The 26,131-nt window shown below is 42.0% G+C and overlaps 1 protein-coding gene across 1 annotated transcript in view; it reads left to right on the plus strand.

The window, feature by feature from the left end:
* The window catches only part of LOC132834137 (NT-3 growth factor receptor-like), a 771,032-nt gene that overhangs the window by 370,610 nt on the left and 374,291 nt on the right, over positions 1–26,131 (plus strand). Inside the window, exons 4-6 of the mRNA XM_060852772.1 lie at positions 7,964–8,032; positions 11,026–11,180; positions 18,471–18,613. Coding sequence (XP_060708755.1) covers positions 7,964–8,032; positions 11,026–11,180; positions 18,471–18,613 — 367 coding nt within the window. The remainder of the gene's footprint in view (positions 1–7,963; positions 8,033–11,025; positions 11,181–18,470; positions 18,614–26,131) is intronic.

The following is a 26,131-nucleotide window of genomic DNA, read 5'->3' on the forward strand; positions in this document are numbered from 1 at the left end:
AATCATAATTCAAACCACTTCATTTCTGTTGCCCTTTCCTTGTCTTTTGCCTCTTTCTGCTTCATTTTCAATTGAATTTTAGCCATCTTTAAAGATTCGGGTGGTGTTTCCAGCAAATGTAAATGTTGAGCTATTGCTGGAATTATCTCTCCTTTCCTCACGGAAGGAGGCAGCTCCAACCCCCAGCTTGTCTGCTAATTCCAGCAGCTTAGCTTTAATCACCTTTTGTAAAACCCCCAAGGTCACTTCTTCCACCCCCAGAAAACTCTAGGTGACTGAAAGAGCCATTGCTATCCCAAGCACAGCTTAAACCCAACTGAATTCAACACGTGAAACAAAAGATACTATCACTCACAGCCTTCGAGTCCAGCACTCCTAGGCCCAATCCCGCAAAGAGGCCCAATCTGATACGGGCCAGACATTTCAAGAAAGTAGCCCAAACCCTAACTTTGCTTGTTTTATTCAGCAAGTTTAGATGGATATTCCAGGACTGGTGCAGCTGGCCCAACCAATTAGTTTTAAACAAAACCGAATGCATTTGCATGTTTACTGAATGAAACAGAAACAGATGAGAACAGAGTACCGAGTAACTTAAACTCGCAGAAAACCCAACAGATTGTTCCCAACTTAGTGATGCTTTTCCAAATACTTGCAATAATTTCCATGAACACCCCTTGGCAAAAAAGGAAAAATCAAACCTAGCCTCCAACAGGAGAGAGGTCAGAGAGAGAGAGAGATAGGGTCAGCATGGACCTGCTTCTTTGGGTCCAGCAGGTTCACAACTGGCTGCTTGCTAAAACCAAACCAAAAAACCCAAATCAGAGAAAAGCTGAGCTAGGAGAACTGGCCAGTCCCCTTTCATTGTAGGAGTATTTTTTTGAAAACTTAAAAGCTTCTCCAAATCGATCAACTCCAGACATTTTAGAAAATGTGTCTTTACGACTTCTTGAAAAAGAACAAGGACAACATAACCTTGTTAAAGGAGCAGCATCATCATAATATTTTCTATGACCTCTGGCACGTGTTCTTCTGTAATATGAACTGTTGTCAAAACATCAATATTTATTTCCCTGAGTTTTCTAGCCTCTGTGGTACATGCTTCACTCTAGAGGTTTCAGTGCATATTTAACAACTCTTTTCTTCTAGCTAAATCTCTTCTACCTCATCTTATATTGATGGCCCTTCAACCTAGGATACTAAAAATAGCAAGTTTTCATCCACTGTGTTCCATCCCTTCAGAATTTTAATGCCTTTATGAATGGCATTGGAACCCAACAAATGCTGGTCCAGTTTTCTCAAGTCTGTCTGCATTTGCCTTTCATCATACCAATTAGTGTTTTGTGAATCTGTATGTTAAATTCTCGCTATTACTTGAACATTAATCCTCTAAAGTGTGTTCAAATCTGGTTGTACTGAAGGTTTGTATAGATTCACCATTGCATCTGAACTTTTATATTCTGTCGTTTGCCACAAACCAGTATTCCATTAGCTTTTATTTATGTCCTTTCTCTGCTTAAGTGCATTAAGCATTTTAAATGTCTTGTGAATCTGAACCACAAATCCTTCTGCTTTTCCATATCATACAGGCTTCAATAGTTTCACATGTATTTATGACTTTTCTCTTAACCAAAGTGTACTATTTCACACATTTTGACATTGAATTCCATCTGCCACTTTAGGCAAATTATTATTATGCTCTAGCAGCTTTTGTTGATCCCCTAAATGATTTAGTGTGCCTCTTACTTCAGTATCAGCTGCATGCTTCAGACATCGAACAGAAGTAAGCAACCCATTGAGACATTGCTGCCCTCACTCCAGCCACTGTCAGATTGCCCTACATCCTACTGTATATATCCTTCTTTCTGGCCAGTATGAGCTCTTCCCACATTCTGGACCCGTTCATTTTTTCAGAGACTTTGCGTGGCACCTTTTCAAAAGTTTTCTGAGCGTCCATGTGAATGTGTACGGCATGTCCCCACCTTCTTTCCCCTCCCCCCCCCACTCCCCAATCTACTATAATTGTCAGTCTTCAGATAACCTGAATAGGCTTCTAATTAGTTCTTTTCATTGAGATGATTTAGTGAGTTCAACTTTAATTGAGAATTCCATACTTTGCACTTTTACAAATATTAAACTGTTGACCTCTAATTACTTGAACTTGCTTCACCTTAATTAAAAGTGGCCATTCACCAGTTCTCCAGGACAATTCCATTTTCAACAAGGGCCTGAAAAATAATGTGATATATTTCTTTGCACATTTTTCTCAATATATCTTGGCTATATTGTTTCAGAGTCAGGCACATTGTCCTCCATTACCTTAACGACTACTTTCCTTCAGACTTATTAAAAATGTACTGACAGCATGCATACACAAGCTGGACTGCAGCAGCTCAAGTTGGGAAATTAGGAATGAACAAAACATCCTGACCTTGTCAATGTCACTCACATCTCATCAACAAATAGGGGGACAAAAAACCTCATTCTGCTTTAAACCACTTTAAGATTTCTTCCCTAATATCTTTACTTTTTGTAAAAATTGAAGCAAAGTACAAGTGAAGCATTTCATTTATCTTCTGTTAACTTACTATCCTCTCCTCTCCAGGGCTCCACCACGCATTTAACAACTCTTCTTACTGATCTCATATTGTTCTGTTTATGATGCTGTCCTCGTCCTCCCCCTTGCTTCTCTTATCTTTCAACTCCTTACCTCATTTTCTTGTATTCTCGCTTATATTTATTATTTTTATCTTATCTATGCACCACATATGCCCTTTTCATCAATTTTCGTTGGATTCTAGCATTATTATTTATCCACGTCATGAAGAATAAAGGCATTTTAAGGTACTCATTTCACAACTTTGTAATCTCCTTTTTGATAATATCTCAATGTTGATCTATAGTCCTTGTGCCAATTTCTCTTCCCACTTCACTTTAGCTGACTCACTACTGACTTCCTAAAGTCTTCTCACTTCCAGTTTGGTTATCTTGCTATGATTAACTTTAACCCTTTTTACTTTAACCTTCTGATCTTCGTTATTGTGCCCATTTTTTAAAAAATATATTTTTATTGAAAAAATAAATTTGTTAATATTACAGCAAATACAAAATAATATATCACCAATTGGGAGATGCCCCCTCAGATGAGTTCAATTGACTCTGCAGGGTGTGGGAGAGAGAGTTGGTGTTGAAGTTTCCTCAGAGACATGGGGAGATATTTGGGAAAACGCAAGAAAGATACCAATTTGTAAGAGGACCCATGCCTTACAGTTGAAGATTCTCCAGAGTCCACTTGGCCCCGGACCATTTGTCAAAATTTAAATCAGGGATATCTTCAACGTGTAATGTCTGTATGAGCACTCTTACCCATTGTGGCCACTGTTAATTTGTCTCTGTGATCTAATTCATTCCTGGATGTAGGTTTGCTCACTGAGCTGGAAGATTCATTTCCAATGTAGTGTTTGTTACAGTCCTTGCACAGTGTTTTGTAAATGACATTAGTTGTGCTAACACTACATTGGACAAACAGGCAGAAAACTAGCCACCAGGATACATGAACGCCAACTAACCACAAAAAGACGTGATCCTCTGTCACTAATATCCTTACATACAGATAAGGAACGATGCCTCTTCGACTGGGACAATACATTCACCCTCGGACAAGCCAAACCAAGACACACACGAGAGTTCCTAGAAGCATGGCATTCCAACCGGAACTCTATCAACAAACACATCAAGTTAGACCCCATCTACCACCACCAGAGAAAAGGAACAGGAAGTGACTTCACCACAAGAAATAACATCACCAATGCAAAGAAACCCAAATATATAAATAGAAAGCAGGAATTTTCTGCATTGTTTCGCCTGAAGCCCACTGAAGATGTTACCTAATAGGGCAACGAAACATCTGGAAATGAACCTTACAGCTCAGCGAGCAAACCTACATCCAAAACCCCAACCTGAGCTAAAATCTTATCAAAACTAATTCATCCCTCTTTACTAAGTCTGAAGGAACATTTCTCCCAATGTCAGTGTGAGAACAATCTGTTGTCTTGCTCATCACAAGAGTCATTCTAAGAGTGAACCTGGGTTTTTTTTCGTGGAAGGATAAATCAGGATGCAATTTTTAAAAATATCTGTTTTTCTAATCAACCTGTTCAGATATGTTATTTACTCAAAGCAGGAGTCCCTCTGTCTACCATCACTGGTTATCTGTAATTCATAATTCAATACAAACTCCAAACTGCTCTCTCCCCTCCTCAGTAAAAACCAGCCCTTTTATTTTTGAAAATTCCATCACTAATCACAAATTACAAGAACTGCCTACCAGGATCTGTATAACAATGATAAAAATAAAACAAAATGGTGGGGAAAATAAGGGTGGGACTAGATCAAAATGGTATTGATTTGCATGATTGATGGGCAACTTTATAAAAGGAAAGCCCTTTTTCCATATCCAGAAATGCTCTCCCTATTTTTTTTTTCCCTATCATCTGTGGTATTTTTTCAGCTATTAACCACCACCAGTAAATTACCCATATTTTCCAATGGGTTAATTTATATCCGAGGCCTGTTAAGTGCAATGCAACCTATTAAAGGTAGGGAGGGGGTGAGGTGGCTTCAAACAAAGTGGAGTTGCAAGGGGAGATAAAGCATTCAAACTCCCCCAAAACAAACCTTTTCTTAGTTTTTCTCTTTTTTTTATATTCAGAAGCTCTTACACATAACTCAATGTTTCTTCTAATTCCCCCATCACGAAATTACCATGACTTTTCTTTGATTTTGGCTATTAACCTCCATCAGTAAATCACCTGTGTAGCCAATTAGATAATTACATGCAAGGCCTGTTAAGGGCAAAGCCATCCAAACTAAGTGAGGGAGAGGGAGAGAAATTAAATTAAATTGGAGCTGGGAGGGGTAAATAAAGCCCTCTATCCTATAAAAACAGCCTTTATCTAAATGCTCTAATGAGCATCAGCTAATTTTAAAAAAATCATCTTTGATACGTTCCTTCTTAACTCTCTTTTGGCACAGTGGTAGTGTTTCATTCACTGGTCATGATTCAAGTCGCACCAGTTCCAGACTTGTGTAATAACATCTCTAAATGGGTTGATTAGAAAAATAGGTTAAATTAAAGCAAACACTTCAGTTGAGGGTCCTCTTGTGAGGCAGCAGTAGTGTCTCTACTCCTGAACCAGGAAGCCTGGGTTCAAGTCCCACCTGCTGCAGGGGTGTGTAATAAAATCCCTGAACAGGTTGATTAGAAAAATAGATCTTTTTAAAAAATTGCATCCTGGTTCATCCTTCCATAAAACAAATTCAGCTTCATTTTTAGAAGTGGTAGCGTCCTCACCTCTGAGCCAGGAGGCCTAGATTCAAGTTCCACCTGGTCAAGAGTGCTGTTATAACACATCTGAACAGGTTGATGCAAAATATCTGTCCTGGTTCATTTTAGGAGGGCTCATGTGGTGCAGGGGTCGTGCCCTTATCCCTGGACCAGGAGGAAGGGTCCAAGCCATGTCTACTCCAGAGGAGTGCAATAACATCACTGAGCTGGTTGACTAGAAAACATTCAAGATTCGTTCATAAAGGGATCATTATGTACAATATTGTCAGAAACTTCACGGAAGATTCAGGCCTTCTTTTTGACTTCTTTTATGAACTCACATTCATTCTCAAACAATGAACGAATCATTTAAAATCTCAGTGAACAGAGGTTCTGTTATTCTACTAAAGAGGCAATCCATTTTTAATTCTGATGGTATAGCATTCTCTCTTTCAACAAGATTGACAGCTTCCACCTTTCTTCATTATTCTGACCAACCAGAAGATATTATCACCTGCCTAGTTTGTCTAGTTCTATGTGTTTATGGTAGAGGAACTATTCTGTTGATGGAGGAAGTGAGGGATGGACAATAGAGAGGTCTTCAGTTGTACTGTAGATGGGTGGGGCAGTTATGTGCATTGTTCAGTGAGTTTGCTCTAGAGGGCAGTATCTAGCAATGCAGCAGAGAAGAGGCACTGGTTTGAGATTTGCCAGTGGAGGATACTGTTCTGCTGTGAGAGAAAACACAGAGAATTTTAATTCTGTTTGAATGTAAATCCTTGTCAGTGATGATTGAGGCACAGGCATGGATGAATGTCTGCTGGTTTCTGTAGAAACTCAGAGCTGCAATGCAGATGGTAATGGGAACATCAGTCACATGGACAGGAATTGTGACCTGACAATAGAAACAACAGAATGTCTTGAAAGAACCAAGAACGTGTTGCTTCTGAGGAGAGCTGTGCTCAAAGTGCCTCCCTCTACTTGAGCTTCAATTGTTTTCGATCAGTCCCAACGGGATGTCTGTGAAGTGATGATTCCCCAAACACTTCATCATAAAGTGCAGATTCCCTTAAAGCTATCAAGAAAATGACTTCTCGTGTAGATTTGGCAAGGACAATACAACAAAATCTTGGTGCCCTTGTGGTGCAGTGATAGTGTCCCTATAGGACACCCAGATTCAAATCCCACCTGCTCCAGAGGTGTGTAATAACATCTCTGAAAACTTGATTAGGAAAATATCGACAACAAAATCTTGCCTGGAATGGAAAATACTGGAAATATTTGACAGAACTTGGCAGCATTGTACGAAAAATAGTCACTAGGGAACCTTCAATTTGATTCAATCTATTCTGATGATGGACCCAAATTGAAAAGTCATCCATTTGGTCTCTTGGTCAGTTTTGATTGAGCTGCTATCTATTTGGTTTCATTCCCATTGCGGGCGCTGCAGAGTGGTGGACTTGAGATACATTGGCAGACTGAGCTCTGAATGCAGCTGCTCCGGCACCTCATCACATGCTGTGGAGCCAAAGCGTAGAAGTGGTGGTGGTTGGTGGTCATGTAATAATTGCATAAAGGTGGTGACCTTTCCTGTAGAGCTTGCTGCGCGCCCATATAAGAGAGCTCCCTACTCCCAATAAATGTTACCTGCTCATGAGCCACTCCCCAAACAATATAATTGTTAGGTACAGGGAGAAGGGCTTTCTCCCCCTCAAGCCAAATCTGCCCTTCAGTAGGGTCATGGTGAGCAGATTATGGCCCTAATTACACTTTACTGCTTCTGCCCCCGCATCCCCCCAACCAATAATCTTAAGGTTTCTTTGTTGTTCCAAAATCTAAGTCAGCCGCCATGCTCTGAGATTAACAGAACTCTTCTGAGAGAAAAACAACATGTTCACCCAAACTCAGTCTTAAATAGACGGCCCCTACTTTTTAAACAGCATGCCTAGTATCTCTGTGGCATGCAGATTATCCTTTGTAGCTCAATCATTGGTTGATGGGATAGATTCATCAATCCACGCTTCACCAAGTTGAACCACTATTACTTTAATGTTGGATATTTAATCTCAACAATCAGAGCAGAGTCTTCTATTTGATTCTCAGTCACTAATTGACACACTTCAATCAGAGGCTGCATTTAAACATGTCAAGCCTAGTTTATTCCACTGCTCCCAATACTTATTTGGCCTGTGATATAAAAACCAGAATTAACTGGAAGAAAGTGAACACAGATTTCAGCATCCTCTGACACTGGGCAGATTAGGCGCAATTTCATTTGGGGGGATAGGGGAGGGCAGTGGGGGGGGGGGGGGGGGTGGAAACGGGACACTGCTTCAGATGATGTGTACACTCTCCAAATGAGGTAATTGAGTTGGTTGAATGCAGCAATTCGCATTCACTAGTCTCAGGGTTAGAATAAGGGCATGTGTTTGATCTTCATGTAGCTCTGAATACAATGCAGTTTCTCCTCTGGACCAGAAAGTTTGGGTTCAAGTCTTACCTCCTCCAAAGATGTGTCCTATCAATCCCTAAACAGGTTGAATTAGACAATATCTGCAGTGCAGTTTCTGACATTAAAGCATCAAGCAAATACCTCTGAAAGTAATTAATAATGCATTTCCTTTCCTCTTGATTTTGCAGCAATCTCTCGGGTAATCATCTCACCAGCCTTTCTTGGCAGCCCTTTCGGACTCTGCACCTCGCCCAGCTGTAAGTACAATGCCACCAGTATCTTACAATCTCAGTTAAATATTCTGTTTCTCTCCTCCTAAGGCTGATATGCAGTTTTCTAATGAGACGTTACCAATTCCAGTGTTTTCACATCTCATCAGCTCACTCCTACCGACTCTTCCAGAGCAGAGTTTTGGGCTTATGCCCGAAACGTCGAATCTCCTGCTCCTTGGATGCTGCCTCACCTGCTGCGCTTTTCCAGCAACACATTTTCAGCTCTGATCTCCAGCATCTGCAGACCTCACTTCTCCTCGAAGAGTTTTATACCTGTGTGGTAGCTGAGAGGCACAGGAGTTCTGGCCTGTGCTGGCCATCACTACTCTTTCAGCATTTCCCTCTTACTTCCTCCAAATCCTGGCATGTGTTGGAGTTTAATTGCAGGGTAGAGGAAACCTCTGGTGGTTTAGTTACATAGCCATCCGTAAGTGTGAGCCCAGCCAGACCATATGTCTTCTACTGAGATGATATGAAGTACTGATTACCTTAACCTTGCTCTCAAGAGTCCCCAGTCAGACACCTTCCTATGGGAGTCACTGGAGGCATAGACACCTGGCCTGTTTTCAAGCCTAGGCTTATTCAAACCAAGCATGTCATCTCAACTGCTGCCCTTCCTAAAGCAGGCAACTCCACACAGAGAATGGCCAAAATGGGACTGGATTTATTGACAGGGTATTGACTCTGATCCACATCAAGCAAGAAATGCATTGTGTCTCCAATTGTGTCTTCATTGGGGCCTGTGAGAGGTCATTTGTAACCATCCTTTTTAAAGGGTTAAATACTCCACTAACCAATGACAGTGATACTACTGAGCCATACGATGATGGACAATGAAGTTACCTCACCCTGAGTTCATTCTGTGCCTCTGTCTGCCTCAGTGCTTCCTCCAAGCGTCGTTCAACATGGAGGAATATTGATTCACTTGCTGAAGGTAGGGTGGCCTGTGATAACCAGCAGGTTGTTTTCTTGCCCATGATTGACCTGTTGGGCTGCAGAGCCAATGGTGAGAACTCCCAGAGCAACTCCCTTCTAACTGTGTACCATTGTGTTGCCACCTCTGCTGGGACTCTGCTGCTGGTGGGACTGGACATATCCAGGAGTGGTGGTGGTGCTGCCTGGTACATTTTCACTAAGATATGGTTTTGTGAGTATGACCACCTCAGTCTGTTGCTCTCCCAACTTTGACAATAGCTCCCAGAAGTTAGTGAGAAGGAGGTTATGGGATCAGTGTGTACCATTGTTGCTTTTGGTGACTTGGTTACTACAAGGTGGTCCATCTAGTTTCATTCTTTTAATCAGAATTTATAACAGTTATACACAACAGAATGGGTTTCATAGACCATTAGGACAAACCAGGTAAAGATGGCAGCTCTTCCTTTCCGATAGGGCATTGCATTGACTTTTATGAAAAGGAAGTAACTGGCACACCCCTGATATTGTGGCTTTCAATTGTTTAGCCACCCTCTGCTTCCTGTGTCAGCATCTTTACTGTATCACGGTGTCCATTTATTTAATGGGATACAACAGCAGTGCCAGTCTGTGAGCTGGAACCAGTCTGATTCCAATAACTCAGTGTCTCCATTTATCCAGTCCACATTTCCAGGATGGAGGTCATTATATCGGAATGATGTCATCTTCATGTCAAGTGGCTGCTTGTGCTATCACCAAGGTCTCCTGGGCCCCTGTCCAATGCAGGGGCTCTTGGTGGCTGCTGTTGATCCCATTTGTCTGTGGTACATTGCCCACTAGACCCAACTCATGGTGATTAATCAAATTGAAAGCCGATACATTTTAGACCTCAGTAATCAGTTGGGTAATCAGGTGAAGTTACAATTCCAGTACAGCAAGGTTGGTACCTGTGCATTGTATAGGCTCACCAGTCATGCATACAAGACTTCATAAGAGTCTGCATTTCTATCTATCTGTGGGCTTTTTCATTGGTGTTTAGGGAATGGACATGACGACTGATGTTTGTTCCATCTCCCTAACTACCCTTGAACTGAGAAACTTGCAGCCCATTTCAAAGAGCAGTTGAAAGTAACCACATTGCTGTGGGTCTGGAGTCACATGTAGACCCAGCCAGGGTAAGGACAGCAGATGCCGTTCCATAAAGTGCATTCATGAACCAGATGGGTTTTAATGACAAGCATGGGGTGGGACAGCGGCCCAGTGGTCAGCACCGCTGCCTCACAGCACCAAGGACCTAATTCCACCCTTTGGCGACTGACTGAGTGGAGTTTGCACATTCTCCTTGTGCTTCTGTGGGTTTCAACCAGGTGTTCTGATTTCCTCCCAAAGTCCAAAGGTGTGTTGGTTAGGTGGATTGGCCATGATAAATTTGCCCATGGTATCCAAGAATATGCAGGCTAAGTGGATTATCAATGGGAAATGCAGGGTTACTGGATGTTGATCTGGGTGGGATGCTTGTCAGAGGGTCGGTGTAGTCTCGATAGGCCGAATGGCCTGCTTCCCCACTGCAGAGATTCTATGAATCATAGTCTTAAGGCATTATTACTGAAACCTGTTTTCAATTGTAAACAAAAAGCAGACCAATGAATTAATTGGATTCAAATTGCATTAGTTGCCTTTGTGGGATTCAAAGCCATGCACACAGGATAGAGTCAGGGGGCCTCTGCATTATGAGTTCAGATGACCTTATAACTGCACCACCACCTCTCCAGCTCCTATGATGCAGGTTAGTGGAATGACCAAAATCACAGCCTGACATGAGGTAGACTCAGCTTATAGATCCTCCTGTACAAGCCCTCACTACCGAGTCACTCATTTTAGCTGTGCCTGTGGGGAGTCTGACTTCAAGGGTCCATTCCATTGCCCTGAGCCCTGTTGGAATGAATCAGATTGACAGTCAGCTTGTGCTGGGTATGGAAATGATGGGAAATTCTGATCTAACCTTCTTGACTCTCCTTGAAGAATAATTTCTCTAACCGTCTCTAACTCTGCCACTTTTTTCCCAGGATTCTGGTTGGAAACCTATTCAATTGTAGCTGTGAAATCCGCTGGATCCAGCTGTGGCAGGAGGCTGGTGAGGCCCAGTTGGAGCGGCAGCAGCTGTACTGTAAAACTGAAAGCTCCAGCATTCTCCTTTCCCACATGAACATCCCACAGTGCGGTAAGTAACATTCAGAGTTGGCAGGGAAGGTGGAAAATGCTTCAAGAAACTTTAACGCAGCATTACCTTTTGAGAAATCCCATTCTAGCTCTCTATTGCATTTTGGGTACAAAGAAACAGGGCAGAAGTGTATGGAGATTGGCTCATCGTTCCTTTTATATTAGCCTGGGTAGAGGTGGGAATGGCGTATCACAATCTGACCACTGTGTACGAAGCCCAAGTTAGGAGTGTGATGGAATACTCTTCACTTGTCTGAATGGGTTTAGCTCCACCAAGCTTGACACCATCCAGGTCAGTGCAACCTTTCTTGACAAGCACCACTCCCTCCACCACCGATGCTCAGTAGTAGCAATGTGTGTACTATCCACAAGATGCACTGCTGAAATTTACTAAAGATACTTAGACAGCATCCACCTTGGGGCAGCACGGTGGTCAGTGGTTAGCACTGCTGCCTTACAGTGCCAGAGACCCAGGTTTGATTTCACCCTCTGGCGACCGTGTGGAGTTTGCACATTCTCCCCATGTCTGTGTGGATTTCCTCCGGGTGCTCCAGTTTCAGCCCACAGTGCAACGTTGCGCAGGTCAGGTAGATTGGCTGTGCTAAGTTGCCCCATAGTGTCCAGGGATGTGCAAGTTAGGTGGATCATCAATGGGAAATGCAGGGTTACAGGTGTAGGGTCGCAGGGTGTGTCTGGGTGGGATGCTGTTTGGAGGTCAGTGTGGACTTGATTGACCAAATGACCTCTTTCCACACTGTAAGGAGTCTATGATCCCAGAACCACTTCCATTTCAAAAGAAATGGGCAGCAGATACATGACAACACAACCATCTGCACATTCCTCTCCAAGCCGCTCACCATCCTGACTTGGAAATATATTGCCATTCTTTGACTGTTGTACATCAATTATAGGTCTACCTATCACACATGGGCTGCAGCGGTTCAAGGAGGGAGATCATCACCATCAAGGGCAAGAGTCAGACAATAAAATGCTGGTCCAGCCAGCGACACCAACAAGTAAATCAAAAAAGAAAATCAGCGCCCATCACCAAGTAGTTTCATGACATTAAAACACCCCAAACTGCTTCATGGCCTTGCAGTCCTTTCAAAATGCGATCTGCTGCTACATGAGAAATACAGCAACCAATCTGCTAACAGTAAACTCCCATAAACCACAAAGTAGTAATGACCGGCTAATCTTTTGTTTCAGTGATTGGGCCATGACCGTGACAGCAGAAGTAATTTCACTCCTCTTCATTGTTTAATTCCATGGCTTTTTTACATTTGGTAGCTCGGAACTCGGCTTAACATCTAAATGGAAAGAGGGTACACCGAGCAGTGCAGAAGTCCCTCTGTTTTACACTGGCGTGTTTGTGCTTAAGTCTCTGGAGCAAGACTTGAATCCGCAAGTTCCTGGCTGAGTGCTAAGATTAAGCCACCATTGACATTGTAGCAATTCTCCCTTCTCTATCTTTCTCTCAGAAGAGCAGTTAGGTTCCCACTGTAAGGACTTATAAATAAGCCATCCTCAATCACCCAACCATCTCCAACTCAGATCTTGAGAACATCCAAGATGATAAGTGGCCTCCTCCTCCTCCAAAACAGTGGCTCAGTGGTTAGCACTGCTGCCTCACAGCACCACGGACCTGGGTTCGATTCCAGCCTTGGGTGACTGTTCTGTGTGGAGTTTGCACATCCTCCCCGTGTCTGCGTGGGCTTCCTCCTGCCGCTCCGGTTTCCTCCCACAATCTAATGCTGTGCAGGTTAGGTGAACTGGCCATGCTAAATTGCTCATAGTGTTCCGGGATGTGTAGGCAAGGTGCATTAAGTAGGAGTAAATATGGGGTCGGGGAATGGGTCTGGGTGGGTTGCTCTTCGGAGGGTCAGTGTGGACTTGCTGGGCTGAAGGGCCTGTTTCCACACTGTTCGGGATTCTAAATCTAATAATTCTAATTCTAACCAAGGAACCATTTCTTTCACTCTGGAGATCTTCTGCTGACTTGTTCTTAGCTGCTTTCTGCCCACTATTAAGGGAAAGGCCAATATTTGTTGCTAAGCTGTAATTGCCCCCAGGCTGAGTAGCTTATATTTCAGAAGTCTGTTAAGAGTTCAATATATTATTGTGGATCTGGAGTCGCAAGCAGGCCAGACTAGTTATTGATGACAGATTTCCCTCCTGAAAGGACGTTGGTGAACCAGACAAAGTTATTTACAGCTTTAGTTTTAATTCCAGATTTTGATTAATTGCCCATGAGCCTCTGGATTATTAGTCCAGTGATACTACCAACACATTGTATCGTCTTTAGGTGTAGTGCATTTTGGGTGCCCTACATTTGACTGACACCCATGTACAGCGTGATGAGGAAGAATATCAGAGCCTCTGCATTTTTAATTGCCTGAGTAGAGCCAAGTCACTGAGAAAGATGTAGAACATTCAAGAAGCTCCAAGATGAAGGAACGGTTATTGGGCCCATGCTGCTAAAATAACTGACCTAAATTGAAATCCACTCATTTTTCACTCGAGAAAGAATTAAATTATCCACAAATTCAAATTAAACTCTTTTAAGAAAACAGCACAGGGGACTTTTTTCCCACAGTTTTCAATTTGAATAATTCAAATTAAGTTACTTCGAATTAACAAGTGTATGCAGACAGTATCTGCGCAAATGATTTACATAACTGATCAAAATTCTCCTGCAGGTCTGAAACAGCAGACATCATCCCCACTGTTCTCTATTTGTGTTTATGTTGTTTGTAGGTTAAACAGGTTGACATTACATGTACATTGACTGTTGCTAAGGGTCCAAGTACTGAGTGTATGATATTACACTCAACACCTTCCCTTAGTCTTGCGGGAGAACTGAGGAGCGGGAATAGGCCATTCAGCCCGGGGCCCTTTCTGACATTCTAGATCATGGTCAATCATCCACCTCAAAGTAATTTTCCTGCACTATCCTTTCATCCTTTGACCTGGTATCTAGAAGTCTCTGTCTTGAACATACTCAATGATTAAGCTTCCACAACCCTGTGGGGTAGAGAACGTCTGAATGAAGAAGATTCCTAATCTGAATCCTAAATGGCTTGGTCAGAGGTGGTATGCCCTGATCTCAGACCCTCAAGACAGGGGAACTATTCATTCTGCACCCACCTTGTCAAGCACCTGTAAGAATTTTGAAAGTTTCAAAGAGGTCACCTCTCTTTCCTCTAAGCTTTACAGAATATAATTCAATAGGAACATCGAAAACAGAACTGTGTACAGACTCAAGAAAGAAATGCTTGTTTGAGGAGATAGTTCTTCGGGAAAGAAATTAATTTATAGCTCTTTTGGGGAAGCTGTAGAAGAACAGGAGCAATGGGCCGAATGGTGGCCTGTGCTGCATGTTGTAAAGAAATAAATGATGTCCTGTAGAAATGAGCTTTGTGGTTTAGGCTAGGTGATAACATTTTCAATTCAATTCAATTCAATTTTCAAAGGCTGAGGGGGGACCTGATTGAGGTCCACAAATTATGAGGGGACACAGATTGAATCCATCTGTAAGAATTAACTTTTGCTCTCAGTGGGGGGTTGGATGTCACTTACTAGACAGCACAGATTTAAGATTAGGGACAGATGGTTTAGAAAGGTTTTATGGAGAATTTGATTTGTCAGTCAGTCAAATTCTCTTCCTGAAATTGTACCAGAAGTGGAAAACATTGTAACATTGAAGACATATTTAGATGAACACTTGAAATGGCATACTTCGCAAGGCTTTGAGCTAAATGTTGGGGAATAGGATGAGAGAAGTTAGATACTTGATGACTAGTACGGCTACAAAGGTCTGTAAGACCTTTCTCCATGTTATATGCTGTGACTCTATCATTCCAAGAGTAGAAGATCAAAGAATTGATAGTTCAGATAAACATATTTTTGAAAGTAGAAGAGATTGATAAAACTATTCTGAAGCAAAATAGTATATAAATTCTAGGCATTATATTTAAATTAAAAAACACATTATACTGAAGAAAAGAGGTAAACATGTGTAATTATGCTTAGACCATTGGCAGAACATTGCATGCAGTTTTGCATGGCTTACTTTTGGAAAGTTGTCAAGGTAATGGAAAGGGTGAAGAATCAATCTATTAAGATGACCTCATGGCTGAGAAGATCTAATAGAGATAGGGAAAATTTAAGGCACCTTGATAAAGTGAGTCAGGAAGAGTTGTTTCCACTTATTGCTATTGGAAGAACACAAAATTCACCAAGACAATGACTGGAAAGACTGGAAGAACTGTTAGTTGTTTATCTCTTAGTTTCTTCTAACTTTGGTGGTTGGGAATCTTCTAAAACCAATTTGGGGGAAAACTAATAGTCGTGCAGAAAAAATGTGAGTTAATTAGGAAGAGCAACCATGAATTTATTGTGGGATAAATCTTTTTTAACTAACCTCTTGAAGTTTTTACATGAGCTAATTGAGAGGTTTGGTCAGTGCAATGCTGTTAATGGGTGTTATGGGCGAGGTCAGACCACTCAAAACATTCTTAAGTAGGTAGCCCAGACCATAACTTTGCAATTTGTTTTGGTAAGTGTACAGTGAAAATTACCCAGAGTAAGTTAGCTAGGTTGACTATCAGGTTTTAAAACAGACAAAAATGTATTTACAAAATTAAACAATGAAATACAAAGAACAGAAGAAAGAACCCATAGAGAACTCAGTCTATCCAAACTAGACTTATTTATGCTGTTTCAAATATACACAACAGTCCCAACAAGCAAATCCCCTTTAAAAACATTAAAAATGGAACATATGCTTACAGTTAGAAGTACAGGAGGAGAGAGAGTTTAGCAACCTGTTTCCACACAGCTGAACCCCTTACTAGTTCTGGACTGAGCTACTCAGCTAGAGAGCCGACCACTCCCCTTTCATTATACAGGTCACTTCTAAAACTTGACCACTTTGGCCTGAAGTGTCCTCTGTTTACATATAAACAAAGGGCCTCTCAAAATCCATTTTCATTTCTGCACCAAAGTAGCCACTTAGGAGCCAGGAGCATTTTATGACCCCTCTGAAAAAAATCAAGGACACAGTATCCTTGAGAAAAAGAACAGCTTTTTAAAAAAGGGACCAGCTTTGTGACATGTGTTATACATGAACTTCCAGAAGGCATTCAATACAGAGCCATAGAACAGACGTGTGAATAATGTTAGAACTCATGGAATTCAAGGATCTGAAGCAAGATGGATACAAAACTGACCAGAAAAAGTAACAGCTAATGGCTATATTTTTTGGACTAGGGAAAAGTTTTTGATTTGATTATTTATTATTGTCACATGTGTCTAAGCACAGTGAAAAGTTTTGATTTATGTGCAGTACAGGCAGCTCATAACATACAAAGAGATAAAGATCATTAGGTGACTGAACAGAGCAAAGAATATAAATTACAGCTGCAACAGAGTGAGGAATTCTTCAAGATTCAGCATTGGGACCTTTGCTTTTCATGCTATGTATTAATGATCTGGATTTTAGTGCACAGGGTACAATTTTTTAAAAATTGCCAATAATGTGAATCTTGGAAGCGTTGTAAGCTAATTAGAACCTCAGCAGGAGATGGACAATTTGGTGAAGTGGGTGAATAGGTAAGAGATGAAGTTCACTTTGCAGAAATGTGAGGATTAACATTTGGTGGGAAGAACATGGAAATGTTACAAATTAAAGGATATCACATTAAATAAAAATTGTACTGAAGCATAGTGTTAACCATGTACAATTATTCTTAGATTATTGGTAGCAGAGAGATTTGGGAGCATTTCTACTAAAAGGTGACAGAACACAAATAAATGGAGAAAGCAAATAATAAAATGCATGGCATCCTAGGCTTTCTCAATACGGTGTAGATGCAGAGCACACAAGAGCAAGAAGATTATATCAATCTTAAATAAGATACTAAGTTGGTCAGCAGGAAAGTTACATCCAGTTATGGGCAGCAAACTTTCAGAAGGATATGAAAGCTTTGAAGAGTTTTGTGAAAAAGGCTTCGGAGAATGGTTCTAGGGTTGAGAAATTTCAGCGTTGAAGTTAGATTGGAGAAGCTGGAACTCTTCACCTTAGAAGGATAAAAGGAGATTCTGATTTGGAACATGTAAAATGTTGAGAACTTTGGAGAGAGTAAACTGGGAGAAATTTTTCCCACTCACAAACCAACGATGGGGCATGAGTAAAAAAAGGAAAATTGATGTGAGGTAACTGTTTTCAATGCAGCGAGTGGTTAAGAGTTGGAATGCATTGGGTTCTGGAAGAAGGCAGGCGAATAGCAAAGTTTGAGAACCAATGTAGACACCGTGGACTGAGTGGCCTCCATCTGAATTGCAACAGTTCTGTAATTCTCATTTTTAGAGAACAGTCAGGAAAGTGGCATTGAGGTCTAGATCTGATTAGCCATAATCCTCAATGGGAGATCAAGCTCTTGTGACTTACCAATACTCCTCTTGTATTTGGATTAATTAGGCACAGAATAGTCTGGCTCGCCACTGTCATCTGCAGGTCAGTTAGGACGAGCAGTAAGTGTTGGCCCTGCCTGTGATGCCCACATCCTATGAACAAAGAAAAAGGAACAGTGAGAGAAACAAAATGCAGCATTGCTTTAAATGGAAACAGACAAGCAGATGAAAAATGAAGAAATAGTCTACGGAAATAGCAAGGACTGGGGCTAATTAAGGGTTCTTTCAAAGAGGTGGTGTGAGTGTGACAGGTCAAATGGCCTCCCTCTGTGCTGTAAATTTCTGTCATTAGAGGGCAGGATCTGCCCCTTCTCACACAATGCTGAATGTTCTTTTTGAAGTATTTATTGTACTGCTTCTTCTGCAATGTACTCCTATTCTTTGACCTGTCAGAGATAATGGACTGGTAGGTATCTGCCTTATGTTTGATATATTTCTCAAAGTAGACACTACATTTGAGATATCAAGTCTTTTAGAATCTGAATCATCTCTTTCGTGATTGGCATTCTGGACTATGTGCCAACTAACCAATATATTGTGTTGGTGTTCAGTCCCTTTATTCTGATAATGATCACACCCTGGTGACTCGTAGGTTTTAGTTCAGTGTATTACAAGGGAGTGACAATACTGTATGGCTTCCAGCAGCTTCTGACCTACGCACAAGATTCTGACACGGTTAAAGCAGTTTTTTAAAAATATTACCTCCTGCTTTAATCTTTGTTCCCTGCCCCTTCCACTGCTGTCGAGATAAGTGCGTTGAACCTGGAAGATTCAGATGTGAACCTCATGTCTTTCTTCTCTTCGCTCTACTGTTTAGAATTGCCAGAGATCAGTGTGAGTCACAGCGATTTGTCAGTGAAGGCAGGAGACGATGCGGTGGTGACCTGCAACGGATCAGGCTCTCCACTTCCTGATGTGGACTGGAACGTCACTCACTTACACTCCATTGGCATCCACCAGGTGAGATAAAAGGAAACAAAGTTCATTTATATAGTATATTTCATGGGTTTGGGATGTTCCAAAGTGCGGTGAGGCATTTTGAAGTGTAGTGGTTGCAGGAATTGTAATGTACAACAGCCAAACACAATTCATAATTATCGCCAATCTCCCGTAAGCTGGATAATGGCTGGATATTCTGTTATTGAAATGTTGGCTGAAGGTTACAAGGCTAGCCCTCCTGCTCTTCAGAAGTCAATCACAACGCTTCAGGGATTTGTTAGGCAAAGTGAAGGTCTCAAGCATTTTATTCCTCTGTAAACTACCTGCTGCATCATTTGTGCTGTCCTGCAGCATTGGTGATAGTGAGGCACTGTAATTTTGTTGAAATGGAATGGTGTTTGTGATTGCTGATGAGGACTGTTGTTAACTGAGCCAGCAGTTGTTCTCAGTTGCTCTGTCCGTGGATTGTGTGTGGGAGGATGATAGTGGTGGTTGCTGACGTTGCCAGGGGTTGCAGTCGTTGCCAAGGTTTGTGGTTGTCAAGGGATGCTGCCATTCTCAAGGTTATTGTTGCTGAGGTGAATGGGCATTGTTACTGTTCGATGTTATCATAGGCCATTGTGGCATGATGCTGTGGCCAAAGGTAACTATTGTCGAAGATTACGATTGTTGATTTTTTGATTGTCAAGATCACTGTATTTAAGGTTTGCTGTTGCTGCCTATAGCTGAAATCAAGGAATGCTGTCAATGTCAATACAGTAAGATTCTTTGACAGAGAATTATTACTCTACTGAATATTAGTATTTATGCACCAACACTGCCCTATTTAATAATGCTGATGAATGCACAATTTTGACACCTTTTACCTGTTGTCCCTAGAGCTGTAGCAGAGTCAACACCAGCGTGTAAATTAAAATCACTGATAAAGTGAAGTGAAGCTGTGGTGAAATGGGAAAATACAAGAATTCTCAGACATGAGCAGCACATAGATGAGACACATCTTTGATGAAAGCTGTCAGGCTGTGAAATGACTGACAGTCATTTGTTGGCTGAATATAACAGGCAGGGAACCAGGTAACCTTGCTGTTTGGATTGTTGTTTGCACAAGTTGTATGTTTAGAAAAATGCAAAGAATGTTTTTCCAATCTGTAACATTCATATATTACAAGCGTTCATATAAACAGCATTCACATATCTTTCGCGAGATGTAACTCAACAAAAAACCTTAGCCCTTCGCAATTCCATCTATTCTGAAAAGATAACAGGTTGGTTTTAAAACATACTCTGAATATCGAACTGAATCAAAGGCTGATTGTCAACAATTGAGGTCCCAGAGTCTCAATTTATATCTCACATTGTAGAAACAAATCATCACTCAATAGGTTTGACTGAGTGCTTGCTGAATTTCAATCCGATTTTTCAAAATAATAACAGCTCTGAAAAGGTGATTTTGTTTCTCTTTTTCAGCTGATTTCATTCCATGCCCAATCATACTGTATGGTGAAGCTACAACCTACACAGCTATCTCTAGCAGGCAATAGTAGCATCTTTTGGAGAGAAAGGAGTCATTTTATAGCAGACGCAGAAAGAACGGGACAAATGGCCTTCTGTGTTGATGTATCATTTCAGGAAGCATATTTAACCTATCCCTTTCTTAGAGATCATTTCCACTTTCTGTGTTCTCCTTAGATACCTCACTCCCTCCTCTGTGTGACAAACCTAACTGCTCCTTAAATTCATTTCAACCAGTCCACTCCCATGGCAACTTAGTTCACAACTTCAGTGTGTGAAAATGTCACTGTCTTACCCCTAACCTCCTCATGTTTAAACTCTGCCCTCTGACCTTTGATCCTGTCACTACATTGGAACAAGGGGAATATTAATCTATGAAGGCATTGAGTAGAAGGATTGCTTTCTAAGTCAAGGCTTCAGGGGAGCAAAATATTCGCACAGTTCAGGTGGGTTTAATGGTCCTTAACTGTATTGACATATTTTACTGATTCCAACTTTGGCTGATGCTAGGTTAGCAAGACACTCATCTTGCTGCTCTTTGTGGGATCTTAATGATGTGCAAAATACCTCTGCAATGTTTGTCACAAAAACCTGGAACAATTCACTGAGAAGACGATAAATTAAAGAAAGCGCTTTGGAAAACTCTACTCGCTTTGCCCAGTGCTCCTTTGCAGTCTCAATTGTAAAAATAATTCCAGTGTATATTTGGGGAAGGGCACAGGAGAGGGGAAGCATTGACTCTCAGCAGCTGGGAGACCAAAGGTATTGTAACCAACCCGGTATTTCCAAGCAATAAACTGAAGCAACCATCAGTGATTACCCCGAGGTGGGAGGGGGAGGGAGAGGGGGGAAGGAGGGAGCTGCAGGAAAGCAGAAAGGAGGATTAAGATGAATACTGTTGTCGTCACTAATCACTCTTGCTCTCTTTCTCTTTAGAATCACACTGTGATTGTAATCCTCATTCCCTGACCTTTAAAACAAGAATGAATTAAATTGAGGCAATTTTATGATTTGCGACGTGATGGTATATTAATTTACAGATGCCAGCCTCTTGCTTTGATTATTGGTGCTGCCTGGAGGGTGGTGTGTTAGGATATTAATGAGCTTGATGCTTAGCAATTTCACAAGCTGTGTTGCTAACTATTCAGTATTTGGGCTTCTTTCACATTCCGGACTGGAATTCTGATGTGTGCGATATTAACAGGAACTCTCAGGGCTCCTGATGCTGCAGTGTCCAATCAAATATCTCACCAGGTTACTTTGCTATCCAAAGCATTGGGGCACAGATAGAGTCATAGAAGCAGATAGTCTCGCTGATCAGGATCCCAAACTAAACTAGTCCCACCTGCACTCAGCTCATATTCCTCCCAATATTTCTTATTCATAGACTTTAGAGTGGCATGGTGGCTCAGTGGCTAGCACTGCTGCCTTACAGTGCCAGGGACGCGGGTTCAATTCCTACCTTGGGTGACTGTCTGTGTGGAGTTTGCATATTCATTCCTTGTCTGTGTGGGTTTCCTCCCACAGTCCAAAAGATGTGCAGGTTGGGTGAATTTCCCATAGTGTTAGGTGCATTAGTCAGGGGTAAATATAGGGTAGGGGTCTGTGTGGGTAACTTTTCAGAATTGTTTGCCTGAAGGTAATCTAATCTTATCCAACTGCTTTTTAAATGTTGTAACTGAACCCACATCCACCACTTCTTCTGGAAATTCATTCCACACATAAACCACGCTCTGTGTAAAAAAGTTGCCCCTCATGTACTTCTTAAATCTTTCTCCTCTTATTCAAAGAGATGCCCCCTAGCCTTGAACTCCACCACCCTAGGGGACAAAACACTGCCATTGTTATGCACCTTATCAATGCTCCTCATGATTTTAGAAACATCAATAAGGTCACCCCTTCAACCTCCTATGCACCACTGAAAAATATCCCAGTCTATTTTTATATTTTAAATGCCCCATTCCTGGCTACATTCTGGCAAATTCAGATCCTTCCAGTCAATTTGAATTAACCAACACCAACTCAACAGTGACTTGGTGGTTAGCACTGCTGCCTCACAGTACCAGGGTCCCAGGTTCGATTCCAGCCTCAGGTGATTGTCTGTGTGGAGTTCGCACATTCTCCCTGTGTCAGCGTGGGTTTCCTCTGAGTGCTCTGGTTTCCTCCCACATTCCAAACATGTGCAGGTCAGGTGAATTGTCCATGGTTGTTAGGTACTTTAGTCAGAGGGGGGTGGGTTACTCTTCGGAGGGTCGGTGTGGACTTGTTGGGCCGAAGGGCCTGTTTCCACACTGTAGGGAATCTAATCTAAAAAAAAACTCGGTTCTCTATAATTGTTTGGAGTGCTTGGGGGATAGTGGGTAGAGATTAATTAGGTCAATTTACCTGATTGCTGGCAAGTAGTTATACACAGATATAGGGGAGGCAGGCTTAACTCTGGCTATAGTCAATTGATGGATCCAGCACAGTAAGAAACAATTTCCATTTATATAGCACTTGCCTCATCCTCAGGATACCCCAAAGTATTTCAAAGCCAATGTGTGATTTTCTTTTAGAGTATAGCACCTATATCCTGAATTTTATATAATACAGAACTATTTCCCTGTTGCTTTTGTGGGCACGCTTTCATTTGTGCACAGCAAACAGCAAATAACTGAATGTTTTAGCTGGTTGAGAAATGAATAGTCCCTCAGGACACATTGCAAGAATGCCCCTGCTCACATTCCTAAATATGTGTAGGGATCTCGTGCATTCACTGGAGGAGACTGATGCGGGACATTTCACCTGCAACGCAGCACTCGAGAGAAGCCACTCTCATCGATGCGATGGTCTGGATTATACGTCCCTGTTTTGCAGTAGAGTTTGAAAATATCACCACTGAGTCCAAGATTGTTACTGCTGTGCAAGATGTAATGGAGTACAGAGCACTAACTGTTCTTTAAAGTATCTCAGCTGGAGACAGTGCCTTTGAATACTTATTCTTGCAAGTGTTATTGTCTATGTTACTAGACTTCAGTGATAGGCAGCATCATAAACACTAATGCTTGAAATGCATTCATTCTACACAATGACAGCAGTGTCTACCATCTACGCAGCCTGTCAAGGCTTCCTCATCAATATCTTCCAACCACATGGTGTCTCCGACTTAAAAGAATAGGGAAAGTAGCAGGAAGATTTCCTTCCAGGTTATATATCATCCAGACTTGAAATATAACCCAGTTCCTTGATTGTAACCGGGGAGGATTCCTGGAACTACCTTCTTGACAGCACTATGGGTTTACCCACTTCATGTGGACTGCAACAGTTCAGGAAGATGACTCACCACCATCTCATGGGCAAGTAGAGAATGGGAATAAACACTGACCTGGTCAGAGATGCCCACACCACACTTATTAAAGATCAAAGAGAAAGGTCTGGTCTGTGCTAGAGGGTGGAATGATTGCCCTTTCCTGTGTTGAATATGGAGGTGGTGGGAACATTTCATAACGTAGGAAGATGCCAGGAGGGACCCCACCATTTTTTTGCCTCTATCTCAATAAAGTTTGGACAGGAAGGCTTCCCATCCCACCGCCTAATCAGGCCCCCAAATAGGTAGTTAATGCCCAGTAAGGGCCTCATCTGCCAATGTTGGTATTCACTAAGTGGCTGTACAGATCAAATACCATCTCCTCACAAAGAGTGTATGGGTTAGTTTCTTTTATACTGTGCTTTAAGAAAGTACAAAGGGAGGTAATTGGACTATTTATGCCATTGGATGAAATTTATGCCCTCCATTATTCAAAATGGTACATAACTCCTCGTGCTTTAGAGGATATTGCTATTGCCTCTCAACTAAAAACTCAAGATTCAAACCACACCCCAGGATTTATTAGCCACAGAAAGGGTATTTGGAGAATTACAATCATATTTAGTGTGCTGATTGGCTAGCCATGGTTGGTCATGTGATATCTAACTCTGCTGCAGTCTGTGGGAGTCATGAAATATCTCTCACAGTGCCAGTGTGGTACTGCAGGAAATGTGTGGATTTTACACTTTGAGAGAGGCAGCGACTGAAAGAAACAGCAAGACAGAAGGATAAATCAACAACAACTTTGAATTTCTGGGTGAGTCAAAATGGCTAAGAATTGTACATTCCCTCATGCTATGGAAATGAAAGGCAATATGAGACAGAATTAGAATTTTTTCCACTTCATGGCAAAACTATAAAATGCCCACAGGATTAATTTAGAAACTTAAATGAAATAACTGCACAGAGGCCAATATCCTGTCACCAAGTCACCCTTTATTTACACGAACACAGTAAATTCAGTCTGACAACACTCAGTCCCTAGAGAATCATAGAACCACTACAATATGGAAGCAGGCCATTCAGCCCACCACACTGTCCCTCTGAACACCATTCCAACCAGACCTGCCCCAGCCCCATCTCACCCTACCCACTACCATATCCACATAACTCTGGATTTTTTCATCCCACCTGACCTGCACACCTTTGGACAGTGGGAGGAAACCCACACAGACACAGGGAGAATATACAAACGCCACACAGATCGAGGCTGGAATCAAATCCAGGTCCTTGGCATTGTGAGACAGCAGTGCTAACCACTGAGCCACCTCAAGAGTGAGGAGACACTCTGAGACTCTTGTTTGTATCTGTCACAGCTAAAGCTCTCTGATTAGCCCAGGTTAACAGGGATCTCATACTCCACAAGGAGATCCACCTGGCCAACTTGTTCCAATCACGACACTAAGCAAGTAAGAATAAAACCTTACTATCTACATTGGGGACAGAGTACTCCAAGCTCAGATCTCACGAACGAGCAGAAAAGCCAAACAGGAGAGACTTTAGAAGCTTTGAAGACATACTATAAACCCCCATAGTGAACAATATATGCTCAACACCAGAACTCAGGGGGAGAGGGAGACTATTGGTTAGTAAAAGACTTGGTGAGCTGAGGCCAGTAATTTTCCTTCATGCAGGCAAAGTTCCACCTCCTACAACTCATCGGCAGAGCTGCAAGTTCTGAGGCAGTGTGTCAGCTCAACCTAAATAGCTGCTGTCCCTCTGGTCAGTACATGTCTCTGGACCCGCAGAATGTCGTTGATTATTAATTACCTCACAATGCCTTAAGTAGTTGAAGTATTGTGAGCAGTTGTATCAATTCGCTACAAAGTCTGAAAGAAATGAGGCTACGTAGACCACTTAGCATTGACCGAACCTTCAACATCGCTGTGTCAAAATCGTGTGGGTGAACCTGCAGTGGTTCAAGGGGGAAGTAAGCTTCTCAAGGGCAATTAGGGATAGACATTTACATTTGAAATAAAAAGACATCTTTAGGATTTTCTTGCAGGGTTGAGATGACAAATTCCTCTCACTGTCTCCCCTCTTTCCCCAAATTCCCAAACCCCTTCATCTCCAACCTTGCCCCCCAACCTCACCCCTCAACCTCCTCCACAACCCCAAAGCAGCACCCCCCTTCTATTCCCCCCAATCCCCAATGCTCCCACCTCTCCCCCAGTCACCATCCCTTTACCACTCACCTCACCCCCAAACCTTCCCACCAACCCACATTCTCCCCATCCGCCATCTTCCCTCACGCCCATCTCCACCCCGATCTCCTGCAACATCTACCCCCCCAATTCCCCTCACCCACCTACCTCCGTCTCAACATCTTCTTCCACTCCCCCAGCCTCACCATTATCCTTGGGCTGTGTACAATTCCTGTACTTGAACATAGAACTTCCTCAGGAAATGTGTTCAATGCAAACTGCCTGTCTTCATGTTCTCGATTTAATGAGTGATCAACTTGTGAGCGGCCCAGGTGTACGCTTGTGATACAATATTGAGAGTATCCCATGGAGTGTGTCTACGATCAACCACTGTTTTGAAGTAATTTATAGAGTTGGGAATCAGGGTTTTATTTTTAAATCACTCAATAATGAGTTTGCATTTGAATTATAGGACAGCCGGTGTTTTAATTAGAGCTGAAAATGTGTTGCCTGAAAAGCGCAGCAGGTCAGGCAGCA

This window comes from Hemiscyllium ocellatum, chromosome 39 (assembly GCF_020745735.1).
Source record: "Hemiscyllium ocellatum isolate sHemOce1 chromosome 39, sHemOce1.pat.X.cur, whole genome shotgun sequence".
NCBI classification, from domain to species: domain Eukaryota; kingdom Metazoa; phylum Chordata; class Chondrichthyes; order Orectolobiformes; family Hemiscylliidae; genus Hemiscyllium; species Hemiscyllium ocellatum.